Source organism: Bidens hawaiensis, unplaced genomic scaffold (genome assembly GCF_021521415.1).
Source record: "Bidens hawaiensis isolate Kalapana, Puna unplaced genomic scaffold, B.hawaiensis_p1.1 tig00060057_1, whole genome shotgun sequence".
In the NCBI taxonomy this organism is placed as follows: domain Eukaryota; kingdom Viridiplantae; phylum Streptophyta; class Magnoliopsida; order Asterales; family Asteraceae; genus Bidens; species Bidens hawaiensis.
In genome coordinates, this window is record NW_027500824.1 from 26504 (window position 1) to 41137 (window position 14634).

At 34.5% G+C, this 14634-nt stretch overlaps 1 protein-coding gene across 1 annotated transcript; it reads left to right on the plus strand.

The window, feature by feature from the left end:
• Positions 1-281: 281 nt before the first annotated feature.
• On the plus strand, positions 282-13777 carry LOC143602904 (cullin-associated NEDD8-dissociated protein 1-like). Its single transcript, XM_077079872.1, has 27 exons — positions 282-330; positions 473-642; positions 987-1197; positions 2068-2233; positions 2361-2490; positions 4549-4663; positions 4763-4920; positions 5001-5124; positions 6070-6120; positions 6188-6270; positions 6416-6500; positions 6597-6698; positions 6799-6897; positions 8217-8327; positions 8404-8628; positions 9278-9370; positions 9476-9597; positions 9690-9852; positions 9933-10172; positions 10706-10954; positions 11031-11207; positions 11597-11743; positions 11854-11970; positions 12121-12289; positions 12380-12457; positions 12549-12687; positions 13461-13777. Exons 1-27 carry the CDS (start codon positions 295-297, stop codon positions 13555-13557), a joined length of 3657 nt encoding a protein of 1218 aa, XP_076935987.1. The 5' UTR covers positions 282-294; the 3' UTR covers positions 13558-13777.
• Positions 13778-14634: the final 857 nt, after the last annotated feature.

Here is a 14634-nt window from a genome sequence, read left to right on the forward strand (position 1 = left end):
TCCTTTAATTGCTAATGAATTTGAAACTAGGTTTTTCTTTTGTGCGTTTCAAACTTCAAATCCATATCAACATCAATTTATTTATTATATCTAATCTAGGTCATGCTCAATCTTTGATTTAACTGCATTTATCTACCATACCACATCAATACACAACGTCTTTACTTTTAGGGCTAAATATTTCAGTGAAACATATTGTTTCTCATTATTAAGTGGCTATTACAAGTTTTATTTCAGATCCTAAAGTTGAAACTGTGATTTCTATCTCAGGTATCTAAAAAGACTTGTGTCAACATGGCAAATTCATCCATATCTGGTATTCTGGAGAAGGTAAATAGCTATGGAGTTTTTTTTTCTTGTTTCGTATCAATAGACTGTGAAAAAAAAACTTTAGTTTTGGAGGATTTTTTGCATTGTCTATCTTTGAAAGATGCTTTTACACATTTTGATGGGCGCATGTTTAAACGTGCAGATGACAGGGAAGGATAAAGATTACAGATATATGGCAACTTCTGACTTATTAAATGAGTTAAACAAAGAGGGCTTTAAACTTGACACTGACCTTGAGGCGAGATTGTCCAATATTGTTCTACAACAACTTGATGATGCAGCTGGTGATGTGTCTGGACTGGCTGTTAAATGGTTTGACTTGTTTCCTGCTACCGTCTTTAGTTATTTTGTAATACTAGTTAGTTAAAACAAAATACATCTTTGTGTATTTGTTTGGCTCTCTGCTGTAGTGCATTTGCTTCTTGACCAACTATTCGTAGGTCCTATCTTGTTAATACTATGCCTTCTTGTGTATAGACATGCATGTATAAATGCGTTCACCCACTACATGTATGTACTTGCACACGTACACACATATCCATACATACATGCACATACAAGCACACACAAAGACACAAATCCACCCATCCATCCATCCATACATACATAATAGGGCTTTTCTGCTAGTGTTAACATATTTTTAACTTGTTTTCTAGTCTTGCTCCACTAGTGAAGAAAGTCCATGAGGAACGGGTATTGGAGATGACTGATAAGCTATGTGATAAACTGCTTAATGGGAAGGATCAGCATCGCGACACTGCAAGCATAGCTCTGAAGACAATTTTTTCTGAAGTTCCTACCTCATCTGTTGCACAAGCAGTTCTTGTTTCTGTTTCTCCGAAGTTGATAGGAGGAATAAAAAGTTTTGTGAGTTACTGAAGAATTACATTTTCAACTTATACTTAAATTCTCACATAAAGTAGTTGGGTAGTACAGTTAGTAAGACATATATGCGGGTTAACTACCTGTCATATAATGTAATATTACATTCTCTTTGCATGCGTACATTTGGAACAAATCATAGATGCGTAATGCATGACTGTATTGTCAATTTGTTGTTGAGTATACTACATTGTATGTGCATATTTCTGGGATTCAGTTCCCCTTAAGTTACAACAATTGAGATACGTGACTCAGTAGGTAGATGAAAAATACATCTATTGTCTGCAAATGACATATTAGGTTGAAAACTTGTAAATGGAAAATGGAGAACCTTAATTGTGTTAATAGGGTAGTTTTCTGTCATGAGTTTTATATAACTTTGTTGTTGGGTTCTGACAATCTGGTATCGGTTTTTGTTTTCTACTGTAATATTAAAATCTTTTTTATAAAAAAGTGTTTCTTTTAAGGAATAAGGCTTTCATGTATGTGCAAATGTATTGAGAAGTGAGAACTGTTATAAGCACTGCTACTTTCGAGTACATCAATCTTAATCGGCTGCTATCTTTGTATATTTCTCATGATTCTATAGTCTTGTTCTTTATCTGAACTTTTTAGTTGGTATTTACTTTTGTTCAGGGTTTTTTTGTTCCCTTTTTCATGTTCACCTTTGTCCACAGTTTTCTTGTTAAACATTAATTGCTCGTGAGAAAGGAAAGTTTGTAATAACATTACACTAGTGTGTATAAATGCATGGGATAATCTCTCTTTTTGTTATCATTGGAATGGGGTGCAAATTGTTACATGGATGCTGTATTCTTCAAACTTTTTGAGAAACAAATTCTTTTGTTTTCCCAGACTACGAAGACCGACATAAAATGTGAATGCTTGGATATCTTATGTGACATTCTGCATAAGTTTGGAAATCTGATGACATCAGATCATGAAGTGCTGTTAGGTGCGCTGTTGCCTCAGTTACATTCTAATCAAGCCAGTGTTAGAAAGAAAACTGTATCATGTATTGGTAAGTATAGTCAGCTTTATACTATAATGATATTTTACATCCTAGTGTAGCTGTATAATTATTTGTCTATAGGAGTGTCATAGACTCATAGGGTATTAATATTTAACTAACTCTCTTTGCATTGCAGCTTCCCTGGCCTCAAGTCTGTCAGATGACCTGTTAGCAAAAGGCACAACTGAAGTTGTTCGTGTTTTACAGAATAAGGGAACAAAGTCTGAAATGACCCGTACAAACATTCAGATGATTGGGGCTTTAAGGTTTGTTTGTTTCTGTCTTACACCGTTGTAGCATAACCTATGCAATATTTGGGATCTTCAATTTCATCAATGCTTTTTTGCTTCCTGAAAGTTTGAAATGCCATGTGTTAACAGTAGCCTGACCAGGAGTCTGCTAACTTAATATATACACTGGCTTTTAATTCGTGAGTTATTTTTTTGTATTACTTTAGAATGATGTTATTACTAATCTAATAGCTATATTAGATCAGTGACAGTAGTTACTCAGTGAATGTAGAAACTCTTCGCTAGTGTTTTCTGTTATAAGTTTGGACATTGCATCTGGATTTGGATTAAGAATCTGGAACATAAAGTAGAGTGAGAGTTAATATCATATGGTAGCATAAGACAATCAAGACTAGAGGTGCCAAACTAGGCAGTTCAGGCAGCTTGGGTAACGGCTCAAAAGGAGAGTGACTTTAAGTGCGGTAAAAGAGGGAGATTTTTATTCGTCTTGAAACCAGTCTGAATGTGTTGACAAGAGTCATTTTTGTATGATTTTAAAACTTTTATAAATAATTAGTACCAAATATGATTACAAAGGTTATGTTAATTCAATAATATTTTTTTAGTTTGAGATTTAAGATATGCTATATGCATTACGTGCATAATTGTCAATAGCGAATAGCGGTAAATAGTGACAAGCTACTTATATGATATGTAGCGAATAGCGATAAATTGTACCCACTATCGGGTTAGCAATAAACTAGTAGCAAACTTTTTTAAAAAACAAATAGCGTATTCATTCACAAAACGCGTTAATATTCACAAAACGCTTTTTTAATGGTACAATTGGTGGTGATTGGTGGAGTTCAATCTAAAAAAGCCTAAAAACGCTCTTGATTTAAAAAAAAAACTAACAGTCGCTATTTTCATGCTTTTAAGTCGCTAAACATCACATTGCGGGGAACCACCTCTTCAGTTCATAGCGTGCTATAGCTGATTAGCTGCTATTGACAGGCTGACAGCTATGATTACGTGTATAGTTTGAGCGACTTTTAATCTGTTTTCTTTGAAGCTGACTATTTTCAAAATTTCCCTTTCAACTAAGGTTGTTCATCGGTTCGTTTTTTGTGTAATTTCGGATAAGATGTTATTCGATCGTAATAAAAATTCGAATAACTTTTTTTTTTTTTTTATAAAACTTTAAGATTTTTTTACTACTATTTTTTGTTATTGAATTGGGTTGGGCTAAATAAGATTGGGCTAAAATTTGTAAATGATTGGGCGAAAAGATTTTGGTTTAAATAAACTACCAATTCGGTTTAAAAGCAGCCTGAAAACCAAATTTGTAATATGGTTCGGTTTTTTCTGGTTTCAAACCGAATAATGAACACCCCTACGTTCAACCAACTAGATATAAAAACATCAACCAATTCGACCCATTGATAAGTAAATGGGAACAAATTGCTTCATCTAATCATGACATATATAATGACTGATGATAACAATAATACGACAATACATACATACACGGCATACAATACGGCATGCATCCATACATATATACACTTTATACATACATATACGTTCTATATACAATACGGCATGCATACATACATACATACACGGCATAAGTATGTACATTGCGCCTTCAAGGCCTAGAGGAGATACTCAAATACCTTGTGTTAATTAAGAAATCAGACAAGTAGGTAATAATCACAGTTATATATGCGTAACTTCTACCTGTTGCTTGATATGTTTTAGTATTATCTTTTTTTATGGCCAACAGCGATTCTTTTTTGTAGCTGTTTATGTTGAAGGAGAGCGTATGATGATTGCCTCTCTAGAAAGGATAATTACTTATTCAAATGTTATAACGATAATTTTAGAATTAATAAAGACTAAAGGTAGGGATAGTTCATTTTTCTTTAGACAACAGTATCTCTCTGCAATTATCTATCAAAACATCCGTAAAGCTGCAATAATTTACATTTCTATGCAACTGTTTTGCATGAAGGTCCATTTTTACGTCATTTGTTGCTTTGCATATTTTGTTAATCGTTACACTTGACTAGTTATATAATTTTTGTATGCTAGCCGTGCTGTTGGTTATCGATTTGGTCCTCATCTTGGAGATACAGTTCCGATTTTAATTCAATATTGCATAAATGCGTCAGAGAATGATGAGGAACTTCGTGAGTATAGCTTGCAGGTATTTGACCTAGTTATGCTCTTCTGTTCTTTTTTATTTCCCCTTTCGTTGTTCTTTTGTATTGTGATCTTGAATTTGATCGTGGGTTTTGTGGTTCAGGCACTGGAAAGTTTTCTACTTAGATGCCCCAGGGACATTGTCTCTTACTGTAATGAAATATTACATCTGACTTTGGAGTATCTTAGTTATGATCCCAATTTCACTGATAACATGGAAGAGGACACTGATGATGAAGTCCATGATGAAGAGGAAGATGAGTACGTGTTTTGTTATTCTTTCAAGAGCAGCTTTCATTAACAACTTTTGGTATAATGTGTTGTGCTTGCTTTATCTGCAGCGATAGTGCCAATGAGTATACAGATGATGAAGATGTTAGCTGGAAGGTTCGCAGAGCTGCTGCAAAATGCCTGTCCGCATTAATTGTTTCTCGTCCGGAGATGCTTTCAAATCTATATGATGAGGTAATACTGCTTCCACCTTTTACAAAAAAGAGTATTATTATTTAGTATTTGATGAAACAATTGCTTTGTGGTTGGATGAAATAGATGGATGGTGTAGAAACCAAAAGACTACTCTTTTGTCAGCATGCAGTTTGAGCTAATCACTTTATGGTTTAACAAAAGCTATGTGCAACATGCGTTTAAAGTTCTATGAAATAAACTCCACAATACTTTTTTATTTTGTTTTTCTTCGCATTCTTTTCCTCACTGATGCTTTCAGTTATGATCTCTTCATTTAAAGGCTTTATGGTTTAACAAAAGCTATGTGCAACATGCGTTTAACGTTCTCAGAAATAAACTCCACAATACTTTTTTTTTATTTTTCTTCACATTCTTAACCTCACTGATGCTTTCAGTTATGATCTCTTCAATTTCCTATGTTCACCCTCCTATACTTGCAATTTAATGATGGATATGATCTCACATCATCTTTTGTAATTGGCTTTTTAATCTTGTCACTTCTTCACTATCACATTATTAATTATGTTTCTTAATTTAAAATTTGCATTTTTAGGATCTAGATATCTTCTCCTCAACTTTTCTCAAGTGATAACTTGCAATATACCTCTTTGGTTGTATGGGAAACACGACTGCTCTATTTTTCGCTGTTAAAAGCTTTAAGAAGTTTCTTTTTTATTATGCTTAGCATCAAATATATACATGCGTGACTTACCAAGTAAGCATCACAAAACCCTTAATGATCTCAATGCCGAATTTGATTAGGCCAACTGCCTGATGTGCAACCCTGACTCATTTGTTATTTAGCCATGAGATTATGGAGCGATATGCAGCACACATAGGCATGTGGTCTGATTTTTCATAAGCAAATGAGAAAAAAATTGTTTAGGGATATTGTCTTAAATCTATAAATGTTGACTTATATTTTGAGTGGTGCATGTCATGCAGGCTTGTCCAAAGTTGGTTGACAGGTTTAAAGAGAGGGAAGAAAATGTCAAGGTACTTGCTAAACTTACTTGCCTTGTTTATCATGTAGTTATCAGATTGCTGATTACGTATTCTGCAGATGGATATTTTTAACACTTTCATCGAGTTGCTACGTCAAACTGGAAATGTCACAAAGGGGCAGATTGCTGTAGACAAATTGAGGTAAGCATGATGCTTATTCAAAGATTTTGATTGTTTTGATTAAACTTGAAGGTTATTGTGATGATTGTTACTAATTGGAGGTAGCAATGTGAAGTTTTGAAAATTGATAATATCATGTGATCCAAGTTCTTTCTGTGCCTTGTAGTCCCAGATGGTCATTGAAGCAAGAAGTACCCAAGGTTGTTAAATCTATTAATAGGCAACTGCGTGAAAAGTCTATTAAAACAAAGGTACACATCCATAGTCAGTTGCATCTAATTGGTTTTTTTTGTAAGCAAATTATTTTAAAAAAAATTCATTTTACTGTCATAATGCTTTATCTTCAGATTGGCGCCTTTTCGGTTCTTAAAGAGCTTGTTGTTGTTTTGCCTGACTGCCTTGCTGACCACATTGGGTCGCTCATTCCTGGAATCGAGAAAGCACTTTTTGTAAGGAAATCTTGCAATTCTAATTCTGTTTGTTTTGCATGTCAGTATGATATATGAATTTTGATGGCGTTTTTTGTCTTTCCAAACATATCATCTACAGGAAAAATCCTCAACTTCAAACCTTAAAATCGAGGCTCTTATATTTACAAGATTAGTTTTAGCTTCACATTCTCCAGCTGTTTTCCATCCATACATCAAGGTAATCCTGTAGAAATTTTATTTTAGTTTTGTGAATGTATAAAATGAAGCTTAAGCTATGAATTTGATTTGTTTTTGTTATACAATTTTTTTACTGTATGCCTTTTCTATTGGGTATTGACATTTTGGAGATTAGTGCTGTTGGAAATTTAGGTTATCACACATTTTTTTTTCTTCCAGTCAAATGGTTCGTCAAGATTGATATATTTAAACAAAATTTGTATGTTTTACACCATATATGACGTTTCGGAGTAGTGGGGGTCAAGTCATATATTGTTCACTTTTATTGACTTGGTGTGTAGTTTGGAAGGGATCCCATTGACTTTCAAAAGGATCTTTGTTTTTAACTTTTAGCCTTGAGTTAAAATGACGATGTTAATATGTAAGAAACCGTAGTAATTAAAAGCGCAGCGCCTCTGCGCCTAGGCGGTTTGTTTGGGCAAAGCACTTTTAAATCGACTCCCTTGACTACAGTAGGTTTTTTAGGAAATTAGTCGTAGTTGCCCGTTTTTTTGATTTATTTTAGCTTGATTTGTTTTTGATTTATCACTTAACCAAATTAAACAACTTACCTAAAATCAATCGGATTAATTATAGCAACTCCAATATTATAATGATCGAAAATTGGGATAGGCAGTATCACAAAGCAAAGGCCAAGAACAGTTAACATAGTTGACGTTCCAGAATTGTCAATAGGTTAGTAACAGTAATGTTCGATTCTCATGTTTTTTTTTCAGTTTAATTACTTGAAGATGCATGCTTTTTATCAACGATTATGACGTTGCTTTGTTTTAATCATGATGCAAATTCGTGTGTAAACTGTAAAATATCAACAATCTTTCAGTTGGTGCTATTTTAGTTTTTCGATAGTATACTACAAAGTTTGTTTATTGTTTTTGTTCTTCGAAATCTTTGATGATATGCGTTGATTGGTTAGATATTTAGATGTATGTTGCTTTTAGAAATTGGATTGTTAAACCAGCAGCTTGAAACAGGTTTTATTTTTAATTTATGATTGACTTGCAGAACAATAAGCTTTGATTAGTGAATCCCACACTTAAAAGTGATATGTTCTATTACAAAGTACTTTTTAGAATTTTTATATAATTGCGCCTTTCTATTTGAGGCCCACGCTTTTTTTGCGCTTTTCGCCTAGGCCCTCGGAGAGGCCTATGCGCTTTGAGTGCGTGCAACACTTTTGATAACTATGTAAGAAACTGACTTTCAATTTTGAGTTTAAATAGTTAATGCGTTTGTACACTTGTGGCAGTTTATTCTGCATGCAACATACATGTGATGATTTTACTTTTATACCTGTAGGCTATTTCTGCTCCTGTTTTATCTGCTGTTGGTGAACGCTATTACAAAGTTACTGCAGAGGCATTAAGAGTATGCGGGGAACTTGTTCAAGTTGTACGCCCGGACATTAAGGTTTTGTTCTTTAGTTCTGCTGTTTTTTGTATTTCTTCATTTTCTCTTTCCTGAGATTTTATTTGGCATTGTTCAGGTTTTAGATTTTGATTTCAAACCTTATGTTCGTCCTATGTATGATGCCATCATGTCACGTCTGACAAACCAAGATCAAGACCAGGAAGTCAAGGAATGTTCTATTTCTTGTATGGGGCTTGTTGTTTCAACTTTTGGTGACCACCTCACGAAGGAATTACCTGCATGTCTACCTGTTCTTGTGGATCGAATGGGAAATGAGATAACAAGACTTACTGCTGTAAAGGTTTGTATGTGTGCCTTTAATAAGGTTTTGTTTCTAATAAACCTAAGTGTCACATATTTTTATTAACTGTCCACTGCTCTGTTTTTTGGGTAAGAGTTCTAATGCGCACATGATGGACAAGCTGAAGCATAAAGTGACAACTCTAACATAAATTTTTTTAATGTTAATTTTTGCATGTTTTATAGTGTTGACTATTTTGCTCTTCATCAAATAATGTTTTCTTTTACCGTTATGATGGGTAAAATAGTCCAAAGCATTAAATTAGTCTGTGTATGGCTAAAAGAGAGATGTACAAATCAACATCATGATTAAATAACAGGGTAATCTTTAGTCTTTTGTTACTTGTTTTAACTATTTCAACTCAAGACATTTTTGTTCACTAGATTTTTTAAGCATTTGATATCTACTTTAAAGTCAGTTAGAATGTGCCATTACATACAGTTATATGTGGAGTGCTCACGTTGGTAGAATTTTATGTTTAAGTGATAGTGTGATACTAAATGAAAGCTTTTGATTTTATTTACTCGATTTTCTTATAAAACAACTAAAAGTAGTATAATGAAGAGATCAATAAAAGTTCAGTAGGTGCGTAAAATGCTAAGTAGGCAACCGTGCATGCTTTTTTTTCATCCTTTGAATTGATTTTCAGGCTTTTGCGGTCATAGCTGTATCTCCACTGCACTTAGACCTTTCATGTGTACTAGAGCATGTTATTGTGGAGTTAACTGCATTCCTACGCAAGGTATAATCAGCACCATTGTTTAAGTATTATACTTGATAGTTGTTCTAGCTATATTAAAACTTGGGGGAAAAACTGAATCGTGGTTGATCTGCTTTTGCGAAATAGGCTAATCGAGCATTAAGACAGGCGACACTGGGAACTTTAAATACACTGATTGTTGCCTATGGTGATAAAATCGGTTCTGCTGCTTATGAAGTTATCATTGTAGAACTTTCAACTTTGATCAGGTTTTCTACACTTTTTAGAATCTTGTAATGTCGTTTTCTTAATCTCAGATTATTGTATCTACTAATTCTGTTATTGTGTGTTTAATTACCAGTGATTCAGACTTGCATATGACTGCTCTTGCCCTTGAACTCTGCTGTACTTTAATGTCAGACAGGAGGTCTGGTCCAACTGTCGGTTTAACTGTCAGAAATAAAGTTCTTCCTCAGGCCTTGACACTTGTAAAAAGTTCATTGCTTCAAGGCCAGGCCCTCTTGGTACTAATAACTGTTGCTATGTAACTTTTGTTTTGACGAGAGAAGGTTTTGCTTCATTTGAAATCTGCTAAATCCTGCAGGCTTTGCAAAACTTTTTCGCTACTTTAGTTTACTCTGCAAACACGAGTTTTGATGCTCTGCTGGAATCTCTTCTTTCAACTGCAAAACAATCTCCTCAAGGTGGTGGCATTGCAAAACAAGCTTTGTTTTCCATAGCACAGTGTGTTGCTGTACTCTGCCTTGCTGCAGGTGACCACAAATGCTCTTCTACAGTTACCATGCTCACAGATATTTTAAAAGATGATAGCAGTTCTAATTCGGTACGTGTTTCTCTTTTCTCATTCTCATGTGGCAATTTGATTTCATTGAACTAGTTGTTTATAACAAGTTTCATCTATGTTATCTTGTGATTGATATTTAGGCAGTGGATATCTTTGCACTGGAGTTTGTTAACAATAACATTAGCATTTGAATTCTCAGTTATATATTCTTGTCACCTGTTGAGTTGATCAGTAGAAGAATAGGCTTTGTGATATCTTGCCTGTATCTGATTCTCATTAGTTATATTGTTAGAAACGATCTCTGATGTGTTTTTCTCAGTTTTCGGAACTTGTAAACAGGACTTTTTTTTACACCACTGCAGTTTTTTTACAACTTTCATCTAAAGTCATTTTTCTTTATTGTATCTGATATTGGTGCCAACATCATTTATTGACAATGTGAAAGCAAGAGATTGTGTGTTTATTTTTGTAAGAATATTCAAAATTCGACAATGTGAGTTATATTATTGTCCTCGGAAAACATAGATCTTTGACATGATGATTTCTCATATCTAAGTTCATCTTCTTTGTAGGCCAAACAACACCTTGCTTTGCTATGTTTGGGTGAAATTGGGAGAAGAAGAGATTTGAGCTCCCATGATCACATAGAAAACATAGTTATTGAATCCTTTCAGTCTTCCTATGAAGAAATAAAATCTGCAGCCTCTTATGCACTAGGAAATATTGCTGTTGGAAATCTGTCCAAATACTTGCCATTTATTCTCAATCAGATTGATAATCAGCAGAAAAAACAATATCTGCTCCTCCATTCTTTGAAAGAAGTAAGTGCTAATATAAACTCATTAAATATTTCAATCCATATATCACTTTACCTAACATCATTAATCTATTTTACAGGTGATAGTGAGACAGTCTGTTGATAAAGCAGAGTTTCAGGATTCTAGTGTTGAGAAGATACTTAACTTGCTATTTAACCATTGTGAAAGTGAGGAAGAGGGTGTCCGCAATGTGGTAGCAGAGTGTTTGGGAAAAATTGCTCTGATTAAGCCTTTAAAACTTGTTCCTGCCCTCAAGGTATATTATCAGTTTTATATTATGTTTTATGGGTTAAACTTCGAGTTGGCAAGACGGGTAGATTGAGTGGGCGGGTGACGTGTTAAAATTGGTCACTATTGGCAAGGGTCCAGTTGAAACTGTCTATGTTGGGTTTGGTTAACAAAATTATTTCATGCAACATTATTACAATAAATTATCTGGATCTTTGAACAGAATAAATTAGGAAGTTGTGTTCATTAAAACAGGCATTGGGCAATTCTCAACCCGTTTGACCATTGCCTGTTTTAGCTAGAGTAACTCATTTGAGATAAATACAACCCGCATCGACCCGTTTGTAAGTCGGTCAAAGTTGCTACTTGTCATGTGTACTTGTTAATGGTCATGTTCAAATGTATATATTTTTTTAGGAACGAACAACAAGTCCCGCTGCATTCACGAGAGCAACGGTTGTTGTTGCTGTGAAGTATTCTATAGTTGAACGACCCGAGAAGATCGATTCAGTTCTGTACCCAGAGATTTCTTCATTCCTTATGCTTATTAAGGATCAGGACCGGGTGAGTTTAACAGAGATTATGTATCAGTTAGTGGCGTTTTGGATTATATACATTTCATATTTTATCGCCAGTACCGATAGTTGACATTTGAGTTTGTTACATTTGGGCAGCATGTTAGGCGTGCAGCTGTTTTGGCTTTAAGTATAGCTGGCCACAACAAGCCAAATCTCATCAAAGGTCTTCTTCCAGAACTATTACCCCTTCTTTATGATCAGACAGTTATTAAGGTAATTGTTACTTTAGCTTTTGATATGTAATATGTAATAGAACCTCTTCTAATTATTAAACTAAAGTCAGCTTCATTTATGCTATAGACAAGTAAATAATAACATTATTAATGCTTTGTATGTTGTTGACTTTAATGCTTGTTTGTGCAGAAAGAACTTATTAGAACAGTTGACCTTGGTCCTTTTAAGCATACAGTTGATGATGGCCTTGAGTTAAGGAAAGCAGCATTTGAATGTGTAGATACATTGCTAGATAATTGCCTTGATCAGTTGAACCCTTCATCTTTCATTGTACCTTACCTTAAATCTGGTCTTGATGGTGAGCTCATTGTGATCCTTAACTGTTCTGTTACACGGGCTACTTTTACTGATCGAGTATCGCTGACATATGTATATCTTTATCACACAGATCATTATGATGTTAAGATGCCATGCCATCTTATCCTCTCAAAACTTGCAGATAAGTGTCGTTCGTCTGTCTTAGCAGGTGAGTGCTTTTTTATGTTCATATTGTGTGTACTGTATAGACACTTGCTTCATAGCTAGCTAAGTTTTTGATTTGGTTTGAACTGTTACAGTTTTAGATTCATTGGTGGAGCCTCTTCAAAAAACTGTTAACTTCAAGCCGAAACAAGATGCTGTAAAGCAAGAGGTTGACCGCAATGAAGACATGATTCGGAGTGCACTTAGAGCTATTGCTTCTTTGAATCGTGTCAGGTATATATATCTCTCTTCTTTTTATTGGCTCTGTTTAGGGGTATTGGACACCTTTAACTAAATAGTCCACCGGGTCCATGCAAAACATTCACTTAAAAGGAACGGACTTGGGGTACAAACGAACCAAGCTGGCAACTCGAGATTTGTCATTAAAAGCTCTAATCTAGCCAAGCTTAAACAAGATCGAGCTTTAAAATAATCTGGTTTAATAAATGAGCCCAGGTTTCACTTATTGAGCTCGAGCTGAGCTGGCTCACGAGTCTTTACAGGTCTATCATTTATATGATATATTTTTTTAATATATTAAATAGCATACATAATGTTATATATAAAAATTATGATCTCAAAGTATACGTAAGCAATAAATAATGTATGTAAATTAATTAATCAATAAATAATAAACAAGGCGGGCTTGAGCTCTCATAATTAAAACGAGCTGAGTCTCAGCTCGTTTACAGCCCTAGAATAGACTCTTATCTAATAATATATATCTAAATAAAGATGCAACCTCTTAAACCCTGTTGTTCCTATTCATGTAGCCAGAAGCACAATATGGGCAACTCGGGTACCAAATGGGTTATTGTCAAATGCGAGTCGAAACTAGTTTTTTGTTACCCATTTGCATAGAGTTATATAAATAATAATGTATCAAAAATAATACTATAATATATACCCATTTTTGTATCAATGACATCTATAACTTTCCCTCTTCGTAATTGTAACGAGTAGAAGGGTATAATAGGCATAGTACTAAACAATTGTTGTCTATGCAGTGGAGGAGATTGCAGTCATAAGTTCAAGAATCTGATGGCTGAAATAGCTAAATCACAGTATCTTTGGGACAAATACTGTTCCATTCGTAACGAGTGAATGTCGGGTTTCAGTTGTGGGAAACGAGAGAACATCCTGGCCTTGAATATCTATTCTATGAAGTTGCAGAATATAGTTTAGACGTTATATCTTAGGGTCGGTTTTCATGCCTCCTTTCCTGGTTTTGTGGTTTTAAATGTTTGAAATAGAATGGTTTTGGTTGCTATTAGTTGTGAACATGGCAAAAATGATACAAAGAAAGAAACAAGAGACTCGTTTTGTGCTACTAACATTGTTTCCTTTTTCATTCGACGAGACCGCATCTTTATCCTCATGACTCAAAACTATGTTTACTCAAAGCTATATTGATTACATAAATTTTATTAAAAAAATAATAAATTTAGAAGTAATGAAATTTTAAACTCCAGGATGTCATAACTGTCGTCTTGTCAGATAATTTGGATTTTGGAGATGACGTTGTCTCTATAACTCACCTCAAAACACATTCAAAACTGTTAGCTTTCGTTGATGAGTCAATAGCTTAAGAGAATTTTACTTTATGAGAAACAAATATTTAAATATCTTGTATTTCATAACTCATAATTTATTATTGGGATCTCGGTTTTTAATATCTTGTAACTTGTTTTCTCTAATCACTCTTGACTTTAACGAACTTTAACTCAGTTTTTTTTTTCTGACGTGGCACGCTTTTGCTGATAGACATGCTACCTGGAAAATACATCATTTTTTTTTAAAAAAAAACCCTAACAAAACAATAAATAATATACACGCGAACACCACCACCACCACCACAGTTTTATAACCATAGTCTACACCACCGAACAACTTCCGGTCTCTATCGCCATCTTCACCACTCTCACTGGTCTCTATCGCCATCTTCACCACTCTCACTGCCTTCACCACCATTAGCAGCCTCCACCGCCTCCATCTACCGGTCACGTTCGAATCAATTTAATGGTTTAGATATGATCGATGTTTTAGATGCAAGATGGTGTATCAAGCTAATGATGAATGAGGCCGTTGTTGGTCAAAATCTCAAATTCAAATGAGGTTGCCGCCGCCCTCGCGTTTTTCTGGTGAGTTCCGCTGTTAACGATAGAGAAACAATTTGAGGTA